This window comes from Penicillium hordei (genome assembly GCF_028827395.1).
Source record: "Penicillium hordei strain IBT 12815 chromosome Unknown utg000001l_segment0_segment0, whole genome shotgun sequence".
NCBI lineage: Eukaryota > Fungi > Ascomycota > Eurotiomycetes > Eurotiales > Aspergillaceae > Penicillium > Penicillium hordei.
Window position 1 is genome coordinate 101,648 of NW_026623142.1, and position 17,696 is coordinate 119,343.

The 17,696-nt window shown below is 46.7% G+C and overlaps 9 protein-coding genes across 9 annotated transcripts; 7 read left to right on the forward strand and 2 right to left on the reverse strand.

Moving 5' to 3' along the window:
* Positions 1-724: 724 nt before the first annotated feature.
* Positions 725-1,066, forward strand: N7537_000038 (uncharacterized protein; the record flags this gene model as incomplete). The annotated part of the gene is made up of 2 exons (XM_056891096.1): positions 725-794; positions 891-1,066. The coding sequence occupies 2 exons, from the start codon at positions 725-727 to the stop codon at positions 1,064-1,066; spliced, it is 246 nt and encodes an 81-aa protein (XP_056756091.1).
* A 648-nt stretch (positions 1,067-1,714) lies between these two features.
* N7537_000039 (uncharacterized protein) lies at positions 1,715-1,912 on the forward strand (the record flags this gene model as incomplete). Its single annotated transcript, XM_056891097.1, has 1 exon — positions 1,715-1,912. One exon carries the CDS (start codon positions 1,715-1,717, stop codon positions 1,910-1,912), a length of 198 nt encoding a protein of 65 aa, XP_056756092.1.
* A 1,468-nt stretch (positions 1,913-3,380) lies between these two features.
* Positions 3,381-4,049, forward strand: N7537_000040 (uncharacterized protein; the record flags this gene model as incomplete). Its single annotated transcript, XM_056891098.1, has 1 exon — positions 3,381-4,049. One exon carries the CDS (start codon positions 3,381-3,383, stop codon positions 4,047-4,049), a length of 669 nt encoding a protein of 222 aa, XP_056756093.1.
* A 485-nt stretch (positions 4,050-4,534) lies between these two features.
* On the reverse strand, positions 4,535-5,739 carry N7537_000041 (TauD/TfdA dioxygenase family protein; the record flags this gene model as incomplete). The annotated part of the gene is made up of 3 exons (XM_056891099.1): positions 4,535-4,964; positions 5,027-5,597; positions 5,649-5,739. The coding sequence occupies 3 exons, from the start codon at positions 5,737-5,739 to the stop codon at positions 4,535-4,537; spliced, it is 1,092 nt and encodes a 363-aa protein (XP_056756094.1).
* A 675-nt stretch (positions 5,740-6,414) lies between these two features.
* On the reverse strand, positions 6,415-8,288 carry N7537_000042 (pyridoxal phosphate-dependent transferase; the record flags this gene model as incomplete). Its single annotated transcript, XM_056891100.1, has 4 exons — positions 6,415-6,961; positions 7,012-7,980; positions 8,035-8,129; positions 8,187-8,288. The coding sequence occupies 4 exons, from the start codon at positions 8,286-8,288 to the stop codon at positions 6,415-6,417; spliced, it is 1,713 nt and encodes a 570-aa protein (XP_056756095.1).
* A 1,133-nt stretch (positions 8,289-9,421) lies between these two features.
* N7537_000043 (uncharacterized protein) lies at positions 9,422-12,797 on the forward strand (the record flags this gene model as incomplete). Its single annotated transcript, XM_056891101.1, has 4 exons — positions 9,422-9,806; positions 10,260-10,692; positions 10,745-11,198; positions 11,253-12,797. 4 exons carry the CDS (start codon positions 9,422-9,424, stop codon positions 12,795-12,797), a joined length of 2,817 nt encoding a protein of 938 aa, XP_056756096.1.
* A 1,559-nt stretch (positions 12,798-14,356) lies between these two features.
* N7537_000044 (DUF504 domain-containing protein) lies at positions 14,357-14,809 on the forward strand (the record flags this gene model as incomplete). The annotated part of the gene is made up of 2 exons (XM_056891102.1): positions 14,357-14,486; positions 14,547-14,809. 2 exons carry the CDS (start codon positions 14,357-14,359, stop codon positions 14,807-14,809), a joined length of 393 nt encoding a protein of 130 aa, XP_056756097.1.
* Positions 14,810-14,982: 173 nt separating this feature from the next.
* Positions 14,983-16,157, forward strand: N7537_000045 (MIF domain protein; the record flags this gene model as incomplete). Its single annotated transcript, XM_056891103.1, has 2 exons — positions 14,983-15,372; positions 15,429-16,157. The coding sequence occupies 2 exons, from the start codon at positions 14,983-14,985 to the stop codon at positions 16,155-16,157; spliced, it is 1,119 nt and encodes a 372-aa protein (XP_056756098.1).
* Positions 16,158-16,626: 469 nt separating this feature from the next.
* N7537_000046 (uncharacterized protein) lies at positions 16,627-17,478 on the forward strand (the record flags this gene model as incomplete). The annotated part of the gene is made up of 3 exons (XM_056891104.1): positions 16,627-16,780; positions 16,837-16,895; positions 16,963-17,478. 3 exons carry the CDS (start codon positions 16,627-16,629, stop codon positions 17,476-17,478), a joined length of 729 nt encoding a protein of 242 aa, XP_056756099.1.
* Between the last annotated feature and the right edge of the window lie 218 nt (positions 17,479-17,696).

The following is a 17,696-nucleotide window of genomic DNA, read 5'->3' on the forward strand; positions in this document are numbered from 1 at the left end:
CGACTTCAAACAAGTCCATGTTCTCAGCCAATGCTCCTAGCATAAGCTGCTCTTGATAGAAGCACGAAGCACTGAATACTTGCTAGTCAACCCTTTTACTTGTTATACGTTCATTGCCTAAGGCACTAAGAAAATGCAACCCTGCAAATCAGATTAGGCTCGAGTAGACCCGTCAGCTGGGCCCCGGGGAGAACCTTGGAACTTGGGAACCTCCTCCTTGGCAGAGATGTTTGTTTATTCTTAATTGCAGTGGGTTATATTCAGGGTAATTGTATTAGAAGAGCAGCCAAAGGATCTATATGTACCTTGTATCATATCGCCGGGTAAATGGACAATGGAGAGGAGCTAGTCTTACTGATGATGTTGGGCAGGGTCTGCTATCTTCAGCCAACCCCTTGCAACGCAATTGGGGAGGTGCAATATTCACCAGTATAGGTGGACCGGGAAAAAGATCGCGGAGCCCTCGAAAAAGTCCACGCCCGTCCCAATGTAGGGGAGAAAAGAGCATCGGCGGCACCGCCATACTTGTTATACTCCTAGCACTGAAGCCCACGTCCGCGATAATGGCGCGGCAGCACTTACGCTTGGGGCAACTGGTGCATCATCCTACTACTTGTACTGTTCGGCATTGGCACCCTACCGCTGGTCCTCTCAATAGTTGCCAGCAAAACCCTGTCCGGCCAGCTAATCGGGAAGCTAGGCTACTACACCCCATCCCTTTACCATGGCCTCCTCGTGCCTGATTCCCCTCGGCGCCGGACTAATCTCTATCAAGCGCGTCGACACGAGCGCCGGTATATAGATCGGCTGCCAGATCATCCTAGGCTTCAGCATCGACTTAGGCATACAGCAAGCCGCCATCACTGTCTAGACCATCCTCAAGCCCCAAGACATCCCCGTCTGCGTCTCCCTCGTCTTCTTCTACCAGCAACTCGGCGGGGCCATCTTCGTCTCCGTCGGCGAGAACGTCTCCGGCCAGAAGTTCATCGCCGGTCTGACCCGTGTCATCGACGAAAACTATCGTCAACACCGGTGCCACCGGCCTACGCCGCATCGTCCCAGCTAAGGATTTACGTGCCGTCCTCGTCGAGTATAATGCAGCGCTGCACTAGGTGTTTATCATTAGCACCGTCATGGGTGCCTTTGCTCTCGAGTAGAAGATCGTCAAGGAAAGCAAGGGGGCCGGATGACGAGGAGGAGTAATGTGCCTCGTTAGCCCGCTTGGGGTTTGAATTACGGGTGTGCTCCGATATAGAGATGGACAGATGTAAGAGGGACTATATACAACCACGCACAGGAGCCTGTAGCGCTAAGCTACAATTAATAAAAGCCAATTTACATGAAATATCGAAGGAATAAACACAGTTTGGCGTGGTATTACTTCACAAGATCGCGGTGTCTCTACCTATTGTTTCTGGCCAACTAGATACCGCGCTAGCGTTAAGGTTTAGTGAGTAAAGAATTAATTCATCGAAATATAATCGAAATGGGATCGTGAAAGCGCTTTAGTCGTGGCCCTAGGTGTAAATGAAACAACAGGGCTATAATACCCCGGGCGGCCCTGGGGGTAGTCCAACTTCTTCTGCGAAGCGTCTTACAACTCGACCATCTCCCACTTCCATACTACGTTCTATCACACAACTCCCTCCTCTGCATCGTCGGTTTTTTCCCACTTGATATCTCGTTCTATCTTGTGACACACTCTCTCGCGGCCATGGCTTCAGGCCTTCTCAAGCCTCTAGCGGTATTTTGCACTCTGCACTCTCAACGATGCATAAAAGCTGTCAGGAACCTTGGCGATGCATGGCGTAGCCCTGCTGAAAAGCCTCTTTCCCAGTCTGAAGAAGGCTCTGCTCTGGTGGAAACCGACTTTGAACTTGTTTTGAAAATCTCGAATATACTGGAAGACTAACGCCAGTCGGCATCAACCGTTGTCGAAATATTAGCTCACAAGCCATCTATATCGCTATTGAACGTTTCATCTGAATCATCACCTAAGGCCTGAGGAAGGGGATTGTATATTAGAGGCTGAAAAGGTACTCTTCCTCGGTCTTAGGATCATACAATGCCTGGGCAGACATACACCGATAACTTCAGCGAAAGGCGCAATAAAACTGCAGACTACTACGCAGATGATTTTCTAACCGTCTCCGAACGAGGAGGTGCCTTGGAGCGTGGCGGGGTTGTTGTTTGCTTGGTGTATCACATGTAGTTATTTACACCCCAATTTTACCACTAGGCCAAAAAGGTGCACACCTCCTTTGTAAGGATAACTTGTGTATTTCTGTGCCGAGATCACATTTGTGCCGGTTATTCAAAGTACCTTCTGGAGAAAGGGAAGGAAGCCAGTGCGACTTTGCAATTTCTACAGGATCAAAGGAATATTTTAGCCGAAAGAAAGCCTATAGAATAGAGACTTCACTACCAACGAGTCCTTTACTCTGATACATGTCATCATCATAACTGTGTTCTTTTAATGTACTGGTGATCACTACTAAGCCTTTAGCAGGAGAACGTTAACCGCGTTGTACGAGGTCGTGATAGCCCTAGAACTGATCTTGCGAAGCGTAGTCTGGAAGCTGCAGCCATACAGACTCTCTAAAACACACAACTAGACAATTCATCAAAGGTCTCTTGCACAAATTATGCTTTTTGCAGTCTATACTCTAGCTGCAACATCAACCTTGGAATAAGCGGTGAAATATCTGAACAAATGACCACCAAAAAGGCCACTACGACTATCCTTGTCGATATAAAACTGAAAATTTCACACCGCCGTTTGGCTTATGTAGTCATTAATGTTGCATTCCTCCATCCAATATCCAATACGGTATTACTATCTCTTTCTCTTCTAACTATATTTTCTCTTGGCCTACAACTTGATAAGTAACCTAGGTATATGTAATATAGATGTCACTTTCGGCCCTATATATAAAGGCTAGAGACGGTAGGTAGTGTTATCGCTGTCGAGTGGCTAATGCTAGTTGATATTACTAATAACAAGAACTCGTTGGAGTGTATGTATACTACCTTAACTCACATAGTATTTAACAGCCCTCGTGTAGTTCTAGTATCGATTCTCATTTTTTATACTATAGAAATACAATACTCTGTTGTCATGAAACATGAATAATATTAGTTGGGATAGATCAGTGAGATCTACATTAACAGAGTTCTTCGTACTGAACAAAAACACGACAGATGGTAATGTATTTCTGCAGGGAATGCCAAATCCTCTCACATCCTTTCTATTTAACAATTGCTTGCCGTCTTTTCCGATCTCAGTATTTCTGCTCGCTCTATACCTCACCCAACCTCCCACTCAGCCAATAACCAAAGTAAATCCATTATCGTCACCCAGGTCCCTCATACTCTCAAAAATGACGAGACCTGATCGATATGAGTCAATCGTTCATTCCTACCAGGATGCCTACGCGAAGGACCCCGTCGTCCTGAAGTTCATCAACCGAGCCCTGGAATACCTGCCCCCCAAAGCCAACATCCTGGATTCCGGTTGCGGTACAGGAAATCCCGTTTCAATGGCCCTGAGCGACGCAGGGCACAAGGTGAAGGGCATCGACATCTCGCCAAGCATGATTGCCATGAGCAAGGAGAATGTGCCCTTGGGAACCTTTGATGTAGCCGACATGCGCACCTACCGACACCCAACCGAACAGCCCCTTGATGCCATCTTCAATATCCGCGCCTTGTTTGGCAAATACCGAGAGGATATCGAAGGCATAATACAGAATTGGGGAACTTGGCTGCAGAGTAATGGTCTCCTTTGCATGGTAGTCCTGGCGGCCGATGACTATGATCCAGCCAAGATTGTCCGCAGCCTCGATGCCGATGGACATGCTGTAACTGTCACAAGGAAGTTCATGGGAAAGGAAGGGCTGAACACCTTATTTTCTCGAGCTGGTTGGAGGAATATCTTGGCTCAAAATGGGTTTGAGATTGTAGATGAGAGGATGGAGATTTTCGTGCCACCTCCGGAGGTGGACTCCGATGATGCCCCGCAGTTTTGCTTTATTGCGCAGAAGCTATAGTACCGCCTTTTGGACAAATTTCGTTGTTTATGCCTTTTATTTGTGAAATGTTAGTCCTGATCATGCAATCTTGAGCCCTGCACCTCGTCCTGTAAAGTTTAACCTCAAGAATATTATCAATTTGGCATTTCGTCGCCAATATGCCGTGGGCTTAGGCCTACACGGGGCTCTCAGCATGTCTGTTCCAGTAGAATAGGCTATCATTCACTAAGTAGTCAGTTGCTGAGTAGTCTGTAATTAAAGGGTAATGTCCTTCTCGCATCCCGGGCAGTTTGATATAGATTGCGGAAATCAACACCGTTACGTTGGCAGAAGCTTTGAGACAGTTCTCACTTCGTGTATGCCTATATGACTGAGAAGGGCTATGTTAATGGGAGTCGAGACATTCTATGGCGGAGCTTTTTAGGTGATATTTTATTTTTAAAAAAAAAGGTGTCGCATTCAAGAGCTAGGTGCATACAGCAGAGAGTGGAAAAGGGAAACGATCACGGCCCCTCTGGGGGCTCCGACCCAGCAAGATTGCACTGCCTAAAAATTCTTATATCATCCGGTCTCAACGATCCCACAACTGTATGTAATACACCGTGGTTATTGAAAAGCACCATATCTCCCTCCTCCCAGTCATGTGCATATACATACTGCGGGCTGATTGCAGGACGTTGAAGACAGTAGATAACATCTCGAACCTGTTTTAAGTTGTCGATAATACTCCCGTCCTCGAGATGGATTTTGCGAATTGCACTTGGGTGGACCTGTAGAGATAGCTTACCAGTTACCGGATTCTTCCAGGCCATGGGTAGAATTTGAATCTTGGAAGGGTCTATAGGGGGTAGTTCGGATTCGGGCATTTCGAGGCCTTCGGTATATATGCTTAGACCGGTGGGGTGCACTTTGGCGGGTTTGCACCAGTTGAATCTATTCATCGGGTCAGCGGCTTTTTTTCTAGTTACAATTTGCATCTATGGGTAATAACGTACGGATGTGGCGCGTATTCAGCTTTGCTTGTGCGGACAAATTCCTGATCTTGCGGAGAAAGCATGTTGAACATATTCTCACCAGATATAAACGCTGTGGTTGCGAGAGATGCATCCAGCTCCTCTCCTGAACCATCATCGTATAATACTGTCTGGCGACGTCCTTGGGGCACTTTCACCGCCATAAGGGTAGTGACTTTGGGCGGATTGAGATCATACAACGCCGCATCAATATGCCAGCGATTGAAGCGGGTATATGCGTCACTTTTGTCCTCGGGAATCACTTCACGGTGAGAATTACGATGGTGAGGATGCCACAGCTTGATGTTGTGGAGGCCCATGAAAGAATCGACGAAGCCATGTCCCTTAATCTGGACTTGGGGCTGGTCGGGGACTCCCATGAAAAATTTGTGCATGTCATGACTACAGGTTTTGTCGTGGCCGTACGCTTCGGAGGACGGATCAAAACGTTTGGTCAGCTCGTATTGAGCTTTGGGGGAGAGATTCGGTAGATTTTTGAATAGAATAAGATGATGGTTATATAGAGCGTCACGAATGATGGCGAAGTCATCATCTATTCAATCGTTTAGCTGGGGTCTCACAATGTGTTGACAGTGGTCTATACCGGTCAGGTTCTCGAGGTCAATATTGTCGATTGTTACCCCGAAATCAACAGCGGACCTGGGCGCGTGTTTTAAAGGTCGGATGGATAGCATTGTTGTCACCTATGCTGCAAGGCATATGTGTATTTGTTTTGTAGGAATCTTGCTATTGTGAGGGTGGGAGAAGAAGAAGAGTATCCTCTGAAACCCTGTTTCGGGATGTCATTTAAAATACGCTAAGCAAATCAGACGTGTCAATTTCCAAGATGTTATTTCACTAATCTATCGTGCATGTTCGGCTCTTGAGCTGAAGCTGGACGTCAGCTGAAGGAACATAGTGGAACCTGTCGAATACCAAGTCCGAATACATGGTAGAAACCAGGTATTATGGATACCAGGCATCCATACAAAAGTGTATATTACAGTTTGTTCATCGAGGTCTGCACAGATTGTTGAAATAGCGGGGTTTGTCATTTTAGTTGTCGACATTGGTCATCTACCAGAAGGAACCGCTGATCATGCAAGATATGTCGATCGTATTTACCGCATTGTGGTAGGAAGTCTGGACTTTTAAGCTAATTAGTATTCTTCATGTTTTATACAAACGAGTACTGTCTATTATACTAATTACAGGATCTTTCTTCTGAAATCAGCAGTGAAGGAATGGCATATATAGATGGTATACGCCATACACCCATTAGCAGGTACATTGGGTGGTTATTCTTGGATACAGAATTACGCGCTTAGAATAGGGTTTAACGATTAACATTGATCTATCATGCCAGAAATTCAAGTGCTTGTCGACTCAAGTTTCACAACCTCATCAAGAGCTTTGGACATGGTCTGGATCAACTCTTCGCTGTCTTCCATCCCAACACTGATCCGAATAATATGCTGGGGCACTCCGTATTTAGGCACCTTGTCACGGTTCCAGTAATTTGCTAGCTGGACATAGGGGATGGCCAGTGTAAAATTGGTACCAAAGCTAGACCCCTTGCAGACATCTAGAACATTGTAGAATCGCTCTGCACTGCTGGGGTGGTGAAAGATAATGCTGAGGACATTACCATAGCCACCGCCTTTGCGAATGAGTCTCGTGTATAAATGAGCGGTTGGGTCAATAGAAGGGTAGTTCACTTGGGCAATGGAGGCGTGCTCTGTGAATAAGTTGACAAGAGGGAGCGTGTTCTGATTGCATTTCCTCACCCGCCAGGCAATGTCTTGGCAGTTATGCAAGAGCGTGCCGAGATCAAGAGGGAAATAGATGTTTTCGTAGTTGTTGGAGAGAACAGCGTGGATAGTACCGTAATAACGGGAGTTGGGATTAATGACCAGGCTAAATGTGTCAGATGAATTCACCCAATGGATGGGGGTTCAGAAACATACCTTCCTCCGGTCACATTGGAACCTCCACTGAAAGTTTTGGTCAAACTCGATATCATGACATCTACATAGGGGAGCGCATCTATATTGACGTAGCCAGCGACAGTGTCATCGCAGGCAACAATGAAGCCATATTGATCCGCTAAAGCGCGGATGCGGTGTAGATTTGGTGACGAGAGTTTGATATTACTGGGCAGCTCACAAAAGAGAGTGTGAATCCGTTGGCCGGATAGCAACATGCTCTCCAGCTGGTCCAATTCTTTTTCTGTCCCGTATTTAAACGACAGGACGTTCTTCCACGCTCCTTGTCGGAGTACCTCGACAGTTTCTGGGTACAGCCATCCGTACGCCGCCACCTGGGCGTGTGACTCCAGCGAGACCAAACTCTCCGACAGAGAATAAATTGCATTCATTCCAGTGGGGTAGAGAAACACATCCCTAGTTGCCACCGCAGACTGTCCTGGCTGCTCCGAAGTTGCTAACTGTGCAATGAAGGTCTGAATCACTTGCTTGTTTGCTTCTTCATTCTGCATCTGAGTCGAATACCCTGGCATCTGGCGATGGGATTCTATTTTCTTGGGCGCTGGAGTCCGCAGTTCAGGGTTCACGGCCTCGGATTTCAAGTAGTCAAAATTTTCGAGACAGAATGACGCATGACGCGTAGAAAGACCTGCTCCCGTATCACGCCAATAGCCCATAGCGGCCTTCTTCAGATCGTTGTGGAAAAGAACAGCAGAGAAATTGGCCCAATGCGCCCCAGTAATTTCTGGAGTGCTTAACTCTGCAGGTATAAGGAATCGAACCAACTCCAGTCCCAATTGCTTTTTCACAGACTCTGCATGGAGAAGGGAAGTGCATCCTTGACCAGTTTTGGGAGAGGGAAACACCATGCAACCGATGTTTTTGTCGGTGATTTGAAGCCGTTGCAATACAGCATCGGCAAGGTGACGGATTTGTTTATTGAGGTAAAAACTGTCCCCATGATCAACATTTTGATCATCTTTGATGTAACAGATTATTACTTACCGTGGATAGCTACATGACAGCTTCTCCAATACCCAGTCTTCTTTTCGTGATAGTCCAATGACCGAGTCCCAAGTTGGAAGAGACACGCTGACAGACTGACTCCCATCGATTAGACAGTGCTTCCCTTCCGGTTAGTTAGTCTATCTACTTACATGTGCATCATCAGAGGGAAACATATTTCCTTTTCCCAACGGCAACGCCTGAGGTACCATTGGAGGCATGCATGGCCGTGAGTCTATTCCAATGTCTCCCATTATGAATTATGACCTAAGGCTCAGCAAAATCGTCGTCAGTATAAATCTCTGAAATTAGGAACAAAGATATACTTCTGGGCGTGAATGTTGAGCCATGATCACTGCTCCTAATGTATTGCTTTTGCTTCTCGGTTTAGCTCCGACCACCAAGTATGCCGGGCAAATTAGGAGACAAGGCGGAGCTGAAAGCTCCTGCATGCAAGGTAAAACCATTAGGTAAAATCTTGAAGGTTCAAGCTGAAGGCTAATGAGATCTTCTGATGATTGGCACGTTAATTTGGTAAACATCAGGCATTGCAGATGCATGCTACATTGAAGATCATGTGTCGTACCCAGCGGTGTAGAGCGGGGGTTAAGAGCGATCTGCCGACTGGGGTCTGCAGAATTGATCTATCAAGCCTACCTACTTCCGAGGAGGTATCCATGGATAGGTTCTACCGATCGTAGACGTAGTGCTTCCCCGACAACCTTGGAATGCTAGAAATTACCTAATTGGACTAAGTGTGGATCCCGATGTCCCGAGATAAGTTACGCGTTTGTAAATTTCAACTCTTCTTACTTTCTCTTGTACGCAATCCGGTTGCCGGCGAGAGACTGGTAAGAAACATGTTTCTAGCTGCATATGTAGTAGGGTGCATATGTAGTAGTAGGTTACTATACAATAGTTCCTAGCTATTTAAATATACTAAGGTCTGTTTCCACACTCTCTACCCATAGGCATTACCTCCTAGTATAATGGTACTTGAAAGTTACCTTACGCTTGTGACCGTCGATCTTCTCCATTAGGACTAGTCCTTATTTTAGTGGAGCGATCGGTCTACTCCGTAGACAAGTCGATATCTATAACGTTACACATACGAAAGTGGTGATGCAGAGTACAATATAGAAGTTTAGAAGTGATCGACAGGCCTGATTGATCAAGTGCCATTAACTCATTAATGGTGTCATAATTTATGAATGATACAACATATTTACGAGGACAGAAGGAAATAATTATATGCATTTCGTAAATGCACACTATTGTATTGGTCTTGCATATTTGAGTCAGTCAGGTAGATTGAACCACAATTAAGAAGTCGTAATCCCTGACATCTCTCTTTTCATACTCAATACCTTTATTTTTTTCAAACGCCATGACTGTCACAACATTCCAGCCCCACGCCATGGCCGAGACCACTAAGCGTCTGCTTGCGCAACTCGCCAACGAAGGGCTGGTGAACATTCACTTACTGCCACCACCTCCTCAATCTCAGAAATGGTCATGTTTTTTGACTGCAGAAGGCAGCAACTCGACACGACGAGCAAAAGTGGACCTATTCTCTTTCTCGCCTCCCCTTAGTTCTCATCACTGGCGGCCGAATGATTTCAAACTCCCCGTCGTCTTCGACGGTTTAGACCATGAAGTTCAAGAAAATGATCCTGGAGCTGTGTTTGAATTCTTCGCGCCAGGGTTTGCATGTGATGAGCCAACGAAGGATGCGATTACTCGTGAACTACGCAATTGCGTATCCATGTCAAGTATGTATGTTAGTTCATAACCTTGTTAGTTAGTTTACTAATTGATACGAGGTAAATGGCTGGAGATTTCTGTCACCAAGCCAGTGCTAGATATTAATTCCTCGTTTCTGGAATGGGAAGCTTCCCTCATTCTAGGCCATCCGACTCACCCGGTATATCCACACTCAAAGCCAGATTTGATCAATACTTGCTAACTTGAATTACAGTTTCATCGGACATGCTTCGCTGATAATCTGGTAGAACCAGTTGGACCAGAGGATCTACCTGGTATGCTCAATCCGGGTATATCACTAGTCCTCATCCCGCGGTCTTCGATTCATATGTATGGACCATTCGAAGAGCTAACCCATTCTCTGGCCAAATGTTTGGGAGTTACTCCCCCAGTTTCTAATGACTTGGTTATAATACCTTGCCTTTCCCGACAACTACCAGCTGTTTTAAATTACTTCCCAGAGGCAGAGCACGTCAAGTCTGTCCCCGGTGCGGCAAAGGCGCACGCTGCTATCCGAACAGTCTCCATCACTGGTTATGAATTTGACGTGAAATTCTCTCTTGCATGCCAGATTACCTCGGCGCTACGAGTCCTACCGTGTTGGTCTGCAGCTGCAGCACCGGGTACAACTGCGTTGATGCAGGAGATTCTTCCAGAGGACCTATGGCTGTTCGGAGAGGTTGCTGCTGTGACTGGAAGTCAGGAAGACAAAAGTGAAGCTCGCCACTTGACATGTATTCTCAGGGAGAACCTAGTCCCAAAGGCACAAGAAAATGACGAGGCACTCATCCTGGTCTCGGCACTGATGGAAAAGCCATTAGGTAGTCAACAGACGTACGCAGAAATCTTGTTTGACCTGAAAACGATGACTGAAAAGAAGAAATGGTTCAGGCGGTTCGTTTTGTTTATTTCGAAGAATATTTACCTTGGCTGATATGGTAAATAGCTATATCAAATGCCTTCTGCGCCTTGGGTTGGATCCATTACTACGTCACAGTGTCGGATGCGAGCTTCATGCCCAGAATACCGTCGCTCGCATTTGTCGCAAGTCGAAGGCAATCAAGGGGTTCGCAATCCGAGACTTAGCCGGAGTGAAAATGCATGGGCCGACGCTAAAAAATCAGGGCTTTGATGTAGATGCTGGACTATGCACGGATGATCTCAACCAAGTGTGGAACAGGGTTCATCATGCACTTCTACAAAACAACATTGGCTACATGCTATATGCGCTCGGCCTGGAAGGTGCAGAAGATGGATGGGCTATTGTGCGGTCTACACTCTCCGAGGTTCTCGAGACGGACGCAGGTCCCGTCGGAAAGGAGATGTATCGCTACTTTACCAAAGAGACGATGCCTTTTAAAAGTTTCTTGGGAATGAGGATGGGTGCCTCATTCAGAAATGTAAGTGTACTTTATTGACAGAGCCAGCGATAGACTGACTGACTGGTGTAATAGTCAATGGTGATCGTTGAGAAAGAGATACCTAGTGTTCTCGCCAAAAGGTCGCCGTGGCTGCTTCAAATATCATTGAGTGGCACGCAGGATCCGCAACACCCCGTTCTGCCAGGGCAGGTTCACCCAGCAATTCGCATTCGTGAAAACAAGGAACTGCAGGAGAGATTGGCAGATTATGTTCGTCCGTATGGTGCACTTCCAGGAGCTACGAAAAGACTTAATCCCCACCCAGCACTCTTGCCATGGCAGTTTGTAAAAGAGTTGGAGACCTTCAACGAAGCACTCGTCACAGCTCTGAATAGCATTATCGAAAGGTGGTGGACGGACAAGGAGGCTGACTTCCCCAGCCGAATGCCACTAGAAACTCATGTCGAGGAGCTCTTGCAGTGGGTAGATAAGGCGACTACAGATGGTATCATACCATGCTTCCAAGACCACCAAGGCAATCTTCGACCAGATATCTTACTCCCAGTGACGAATCGGACAATCCCCGAATTTCGCGTCTGTGAAATCAACGGCCGGTTTCCGATCAGTTTCCTCCACTACGTCGCAACGGCCTATGAGGCACTAGCCGGCAGCACATGGGATACTCCCTTGATCGAACCAGCCACTAAATACAATGCACTTCAAGAGAGCCTTTTTGATTTGTTCGATTCGAATGGCCCCATTCACTTTGTCAAGGGAAGTCAAACCTTCCCGTCCGATAGCCCTCTATTCGGTCATATCGAAGAGCGAACCGGAGCAAGGCCGAGAACTGTCAGGCCTAGTGATCTTCGTCTGGTGCCTTGTGCAACTAGTAAAACCGGGTTTACCTTGTGCTGCGTCTGGGGTGCAGATCCCACGGTCAAAACTCCCCCTCAATCTCTGCTGGAAGTATGTGGTGAGATATTGGAACCAGTGCACATGGTGGGTCTGCAGCTTTACGACTTCGAACTCTTCTCTCTATCCCCCGAAATGGTGCGACACATTGCCGCGTGCTGCAGAAATGACCCCCGGAGCGTGTTCCTCGCCCACGATAAACGCATCTTGGGCATCATCCTCCAGGAGCTAGACAGCCTCGTGGATACACAACGGGTGTTGTCTCCTGCACAAGCACAGACTCTACGTGAGCATATAATCCCTACCATCCTCCCCGGCACAGCTGAGTTCAGAAACCTCCTCTGTCGCACCCACACCAACCCCGAGATAAAAGACCAGTATATAATCAAACCTGCCCGGGATGCTCGCGGAACTGGGATCCTGCTAGGGAGAAACCTTTCCACCGAGAAATGGCAGTCGATCTTAACCTCCATGGATAGCGAAGACATTCATTCGTTGGCGACCCAATATATGCTACAGCCAATGCTGAGTTTACGGTCGTTCGAATGGTTCTGGGACGAAGAGCGCCAAACCCGCAACAGTCGCTGCGTAGGCACATATTATTCTGTGAATGGACGTTTTATAGGATTGGGGATGTGGAGAACAGGGGATGTCTCGGAGGATGTGATTTCTGCTTCTACAAAGGACGCGACGTCTGTTTTATCCGTAGTTGCTCTTGATAGTTAAATAATCCCCCAAAATCTTTGTGGATAGAAATCTAGCATTGGTCCCATTGTGGCCCAATATCTTGATCAATTCAATTATGAACTATTCTTCATTTTGGCGTATGACAGTAGCTAGTCTTATTATTAAGCTTCTCATAATTATGCGATGTGGCGGTAGTAGGATGTAGAGGAGTTGCTAAATATAGCTAGAAATCTACTAAATAAACGTTATAAGAGTCTTTAGTACTACTCTATTGGTCCCATCGGAGTTGGCAAGGTCTAAGAGCAACGTAAGTGGCGGAGCTCGGGGATTCGGATGAATCAGAAAAATTCCTCACTAGATCAACCTTAGAAAGAGGTAAGAAACGACAAACATATAGGAGGATAGAGAGGACTAGACCTCCGCAAAGCCCATAAGTGGGCCCGACGCCTTAAGCCTATCTCGGCACTAACAAATCGGGCTCTGTAATCGCGATATTACAACCTTCTACTGATCGTATAAAGTTCAAATTAGAAAATCAAATTATGGAAACTGTATGAGTATATATTTCAATTTTAACCGAAATCTGACCGGTAAAAGTCGAGATATCGTAGAAAAGATGAATGTTGGTATTTTGATATTAGATATATATATATCTAGGATTTGTATAAGAGTACTATTACTTTAAGCCTCTGTAATTTTTAAATCATCTAAATCAACGTATTTTCTCGCGCTCTTAAACGTGATACTGAAATATAACTAGTAACTGATTCTAAATCGTCTAAATCAATAAAATATTACCTTAGGTATTATAGTTGGGAACGGTGCTAAATATAGGTTTAATAAAAAGAATTAAAAAAGGGGTTCAACTTTACTTAGTATCTCGATTTCTCGGCATGTTTACACTGTTTAGGACCCAAACCCCGGCCCATTTGCGGGTTGGGCTTTGGGCTTTGGGCTTTGGGGCTCTGGGGGCTCTGCGGAGGTCTAAAGAGGAAGCACGTACGAGGATAGCAAAAGGAGGAGAGTCAAACACTAATTGATAACGCCAAATCGGAAAAAACTTCCATCCAATATCCGATATGGTGTAGTGGCTAACATCGCCGTCTCTCACACGGCAGCCGGGGGTTCGATTCCCCCTATCGGAGTATCTTTTTTGTGTTCTTTTTTTCCTCTCACTAGTTTCGATCTTGTATCATAATGCCGTATGCCTTGTGACCATTTTTTTTGGGGTAATGCGAAGGTCATTGGTAGTTCCTGGTGGGATCCATGAGTCACCGAGACCGAGCCACAATCGCAATCTGAGTCATCGGCATCCTAAGGGCTGCGGCCTAAGCCTATCACTCGAAGCCGTAGGACACCACTCCGTTTATGACTATGCGTGAATCATTCTGATGTTTCACCCCCAGCTGCACAAGGCTGAGGCTCGCAAACGCGTAATCGAGATGGAGAAAAAAGGTGCCTGACCTGTGTCATTACGGTGACATATATATGTCAAACCAGCTTCGAGATTAGGTAGTGAAAAACAACTTGAAGATCCCGGTATTCTTGAACCATTAAAAAGCATGCCTTCAAATAACCCGAGCGAAACAAATGCCAATATGACTACGGGACAAGAGGCATCCCAATTCCCACCAGAGTCAACGATCTCGCATCGAAAGCGAGATCAGCGAAGTGTTTCGCCTGAGTATGACCCCAAGGCCGGCGAAAACAGACTACGCCCCGCTGGAGGTAGGTAATTAGGTCGAGAAATGTATATATCGCCATGTTTAACAATTTGACAACTTACAGATATCATCAATCGCATCACTTGGGATTCGGCGTTTGAACGCAGCAACTATGTCATTGGATTCGTGGACCGATTTGAAGGACAACTGGAAACCACCATGGGTAGTTGGAAGAAGGAGACCACCGACGAAGAATTCATTCCACAGCATCGGGTTTTGTATATCAGACACACCAATGGGGATATTGTTTGGGACAGAAGGAGACGTATTGACAAAATCTTTCTGAGTGGAAACTCGGCCTTCAGCGAATTGGCCTTTCTTGCCTGAAGTTGCACCTTTACACCTTTGCACCCTCGTACCTTCGTACCTTCCGTTTTTGTTTACTTTTCTGCCTCATCCCTTGGAAGGTCCCAAGGTCTACGGGTTCTTGTTGCTATCATAACGTTTCAACTTTCATCACCTCATTACTCAACCCCCCCCCCCCTTAAATGTCACATAAAATGGACCATTCCAAGAAGAAACCGTCTTTGCCTCGCTTGACCACCAACGTTCCCCTACTACAGAAACCCCCTAATGCATCGTGCAATGCTGTACCAAAATCTCTTGATGCCAGCGCACCCCCGATCGTCATTCCCGAGAGGCCAGCGAGAACTTCATCAATGTTCAAAGAGGAAAATCATGACGAGGAAAACATCGCGCCCGCCACACGTCTTGCCTCAGAGAGCATGCCTATCTATCTTTGCCAGAAAAGTGTGGACGATTCGCCGTTAACCAAGGTGAAAAAGTTGTACTACGAAGACGCATTTACGGCTCGTGGATCGCACAATTCCCCCAAGGACCGCGTAGCTCATGAATCTGTTGTTGTCGTTGAGCTCAAGACCAACACTAAAGTATGTGACGTGCTGACATCTGCTTGGTGATCACTCCCTGCTAATCCACCAACTAGGCAAAGGATGATACACCCAAGTTACTGTCGGATTTTGCCCACTTCCTTGCCCAGGTCTATCAGCGTCCGGAAACATCAATGCTAGTCACCATCGACCAGAATGCTGAGCTGCTTTTCGGAAATACCTCCGACTCGGCGTACCTGTTGAAGATCACGGCTCTCTCGAGTCTGATCGGACCGCTCACTAACCTCCGCAACACCGGCCTAATCCAGTCATCCATTCAAGAAATGTTTAGCATCGCCCCCGACAAAGGGGTGGTGATCTACACCCCAGCGAGCGAAGACAATCTTGCAACCAATGGGATGACCGCCAGGAGTGAGATCGACCGCCTCGAACGAATTGATTCTAGTAATAGTCCCTCGATCCTCAAGTCTATCTCGCGATCCATGAGTCGTCGCATAAAATCGAGCAGCGGCAACAGTGTTCCGAACTCCCTCACTTCAGTCATGAGCCCCGATGTCGCTAGCCCTGCTTCAACTTCGCCAGTCGCGTTTGCTTCACGTCAGGTCCCTCCGCCAAAGCCACATCAGACAGACGAAAAAGAGCTTATGGAGTCACCAAAGAGGGAATCAATCAAGCAGGTCTCATCCAAGGACGAGAAATGTGAACGAACCTTGAAGAAAAGAGAGAGCTTGAAAAGTTTTGTTAACCGTCGTTTGGGCGAATTGGGAGAGCTGACCATGACCACAAAGAAGCCATTCACAGCCACGAAGGGAAAGAAGGATTGACTTACAAGGGTCTGTTTGAGAATCACAAAGTGCAATGGGTGATGTATTTGATTGCGTTGGGTATCTTCTTAATAGGGATTCGGCATGTGGCTTCGCTGTATCAAACCATCCATGGATTCATTCTATATGATTATACCATGCATCCTTGGCCATACTGCATCGAGTCTTCCTCTTAGCACAAAACCAAGTTAGGTGACATCAATTTAGTGTGTATTTTCCCCTTTGCTTCCTTTATTTCCAAGGGGTCCGTGTAAGTATATCTTTTTTTCTGAAGTTGGTAAAGATGCGTTGTCTTGCGAGCTCCACGGGAGACCGTGATAGTTGGGACGATAAAACACCCAAATCTTGCTCCATTATGCTCTCTTAAACCCTTTCCCCCGATACTGTCCTCACTTCCCTCAACCCTTCTTAGGGAGCATGAGAAAATTCCAGTTTCTTCGTTTGGTTTCTCCATCTACCACAGAATATAATGTCTGACACAGGTGATAATCAGGTTGCAGCGATTGACTGCACTGACAGCGATGAGTCGTTGACCTTGATGACATCGTCTTTGCCTGCCGTCAGCTTTGTCCAGGAGACCCCCGGCGATCTGTTCGATGCCCCCAATGGCGCTGCTCTAATCCGTGAGAACCCCTTATTTAGCGACTGTTTATTTCCCCCACTAACGTTGTCAATGTAGATGCGTGCAACTGCCAGGGTGCCTGGGGTGCAGGCATTGCCCGTGCATTTCGTGAGCGGGTTGGTCGATCAATAACTCATTCACTTGATGCGACAATCTAGAGCTAATAAGACATGTTTTTTTTAGTATCCCGCCGCCTACGAGATCTATCGTAACCACTGTCTCGGTTATCGTGGTCACCCAGTCACCAACACCATCACCGACCTACGCGACGAGGACCCGCAGCCCTCTCTCGTTGTCAGCCGTCCCCTCGGTACCGCAGTCATGATTCCACCACAACAGAGTGACTTCCTCCTACATCGCCGTCGCCATTGGATAATCTGCCTCTTTACCTCGGAGTATTATGGCAGCCGCGTGGATTCGGAGGACATGATCGTCAACAGCACTTTTGCTGCCCTACAGGACCTGAGTGGACAGCTACAAGTTCTTTCCCAGCAGGCTTTAGAAACCGGTAATGAGCGACCCCAGAGACTTTACTCCAGCCGCTTCTGCACCGGCTTATTCAATGTCCCCTGGGAACGCATTTGTAAATTGATCGACACGGTCGGTCTTCATGTCAATGTGTACCACCCCTTTGAGGCTAGCAACCGCCGCGCTCGCCCCGTTCGCATGGCGCATCCCAGCGAGATTGGCCAGGATTAAGAGAATCAAGATATCTACTTCCTCTCCGTTAACAAGGGCTTTGGCTCGTGGGTTTCTACCTGGTGTGTTGAGGAGGAGCGAGGGTTTAATGCATCACTCTTCATTTTATGATGATACTTGAGACTAGTAACTGTGGAAAGCATGTACGTAACTTTGGAAAACGAAAAGCACAGAAAAGAAAAAAGAGAGAGAGAGCAAAGAAAAGCAAAAGAGCATCA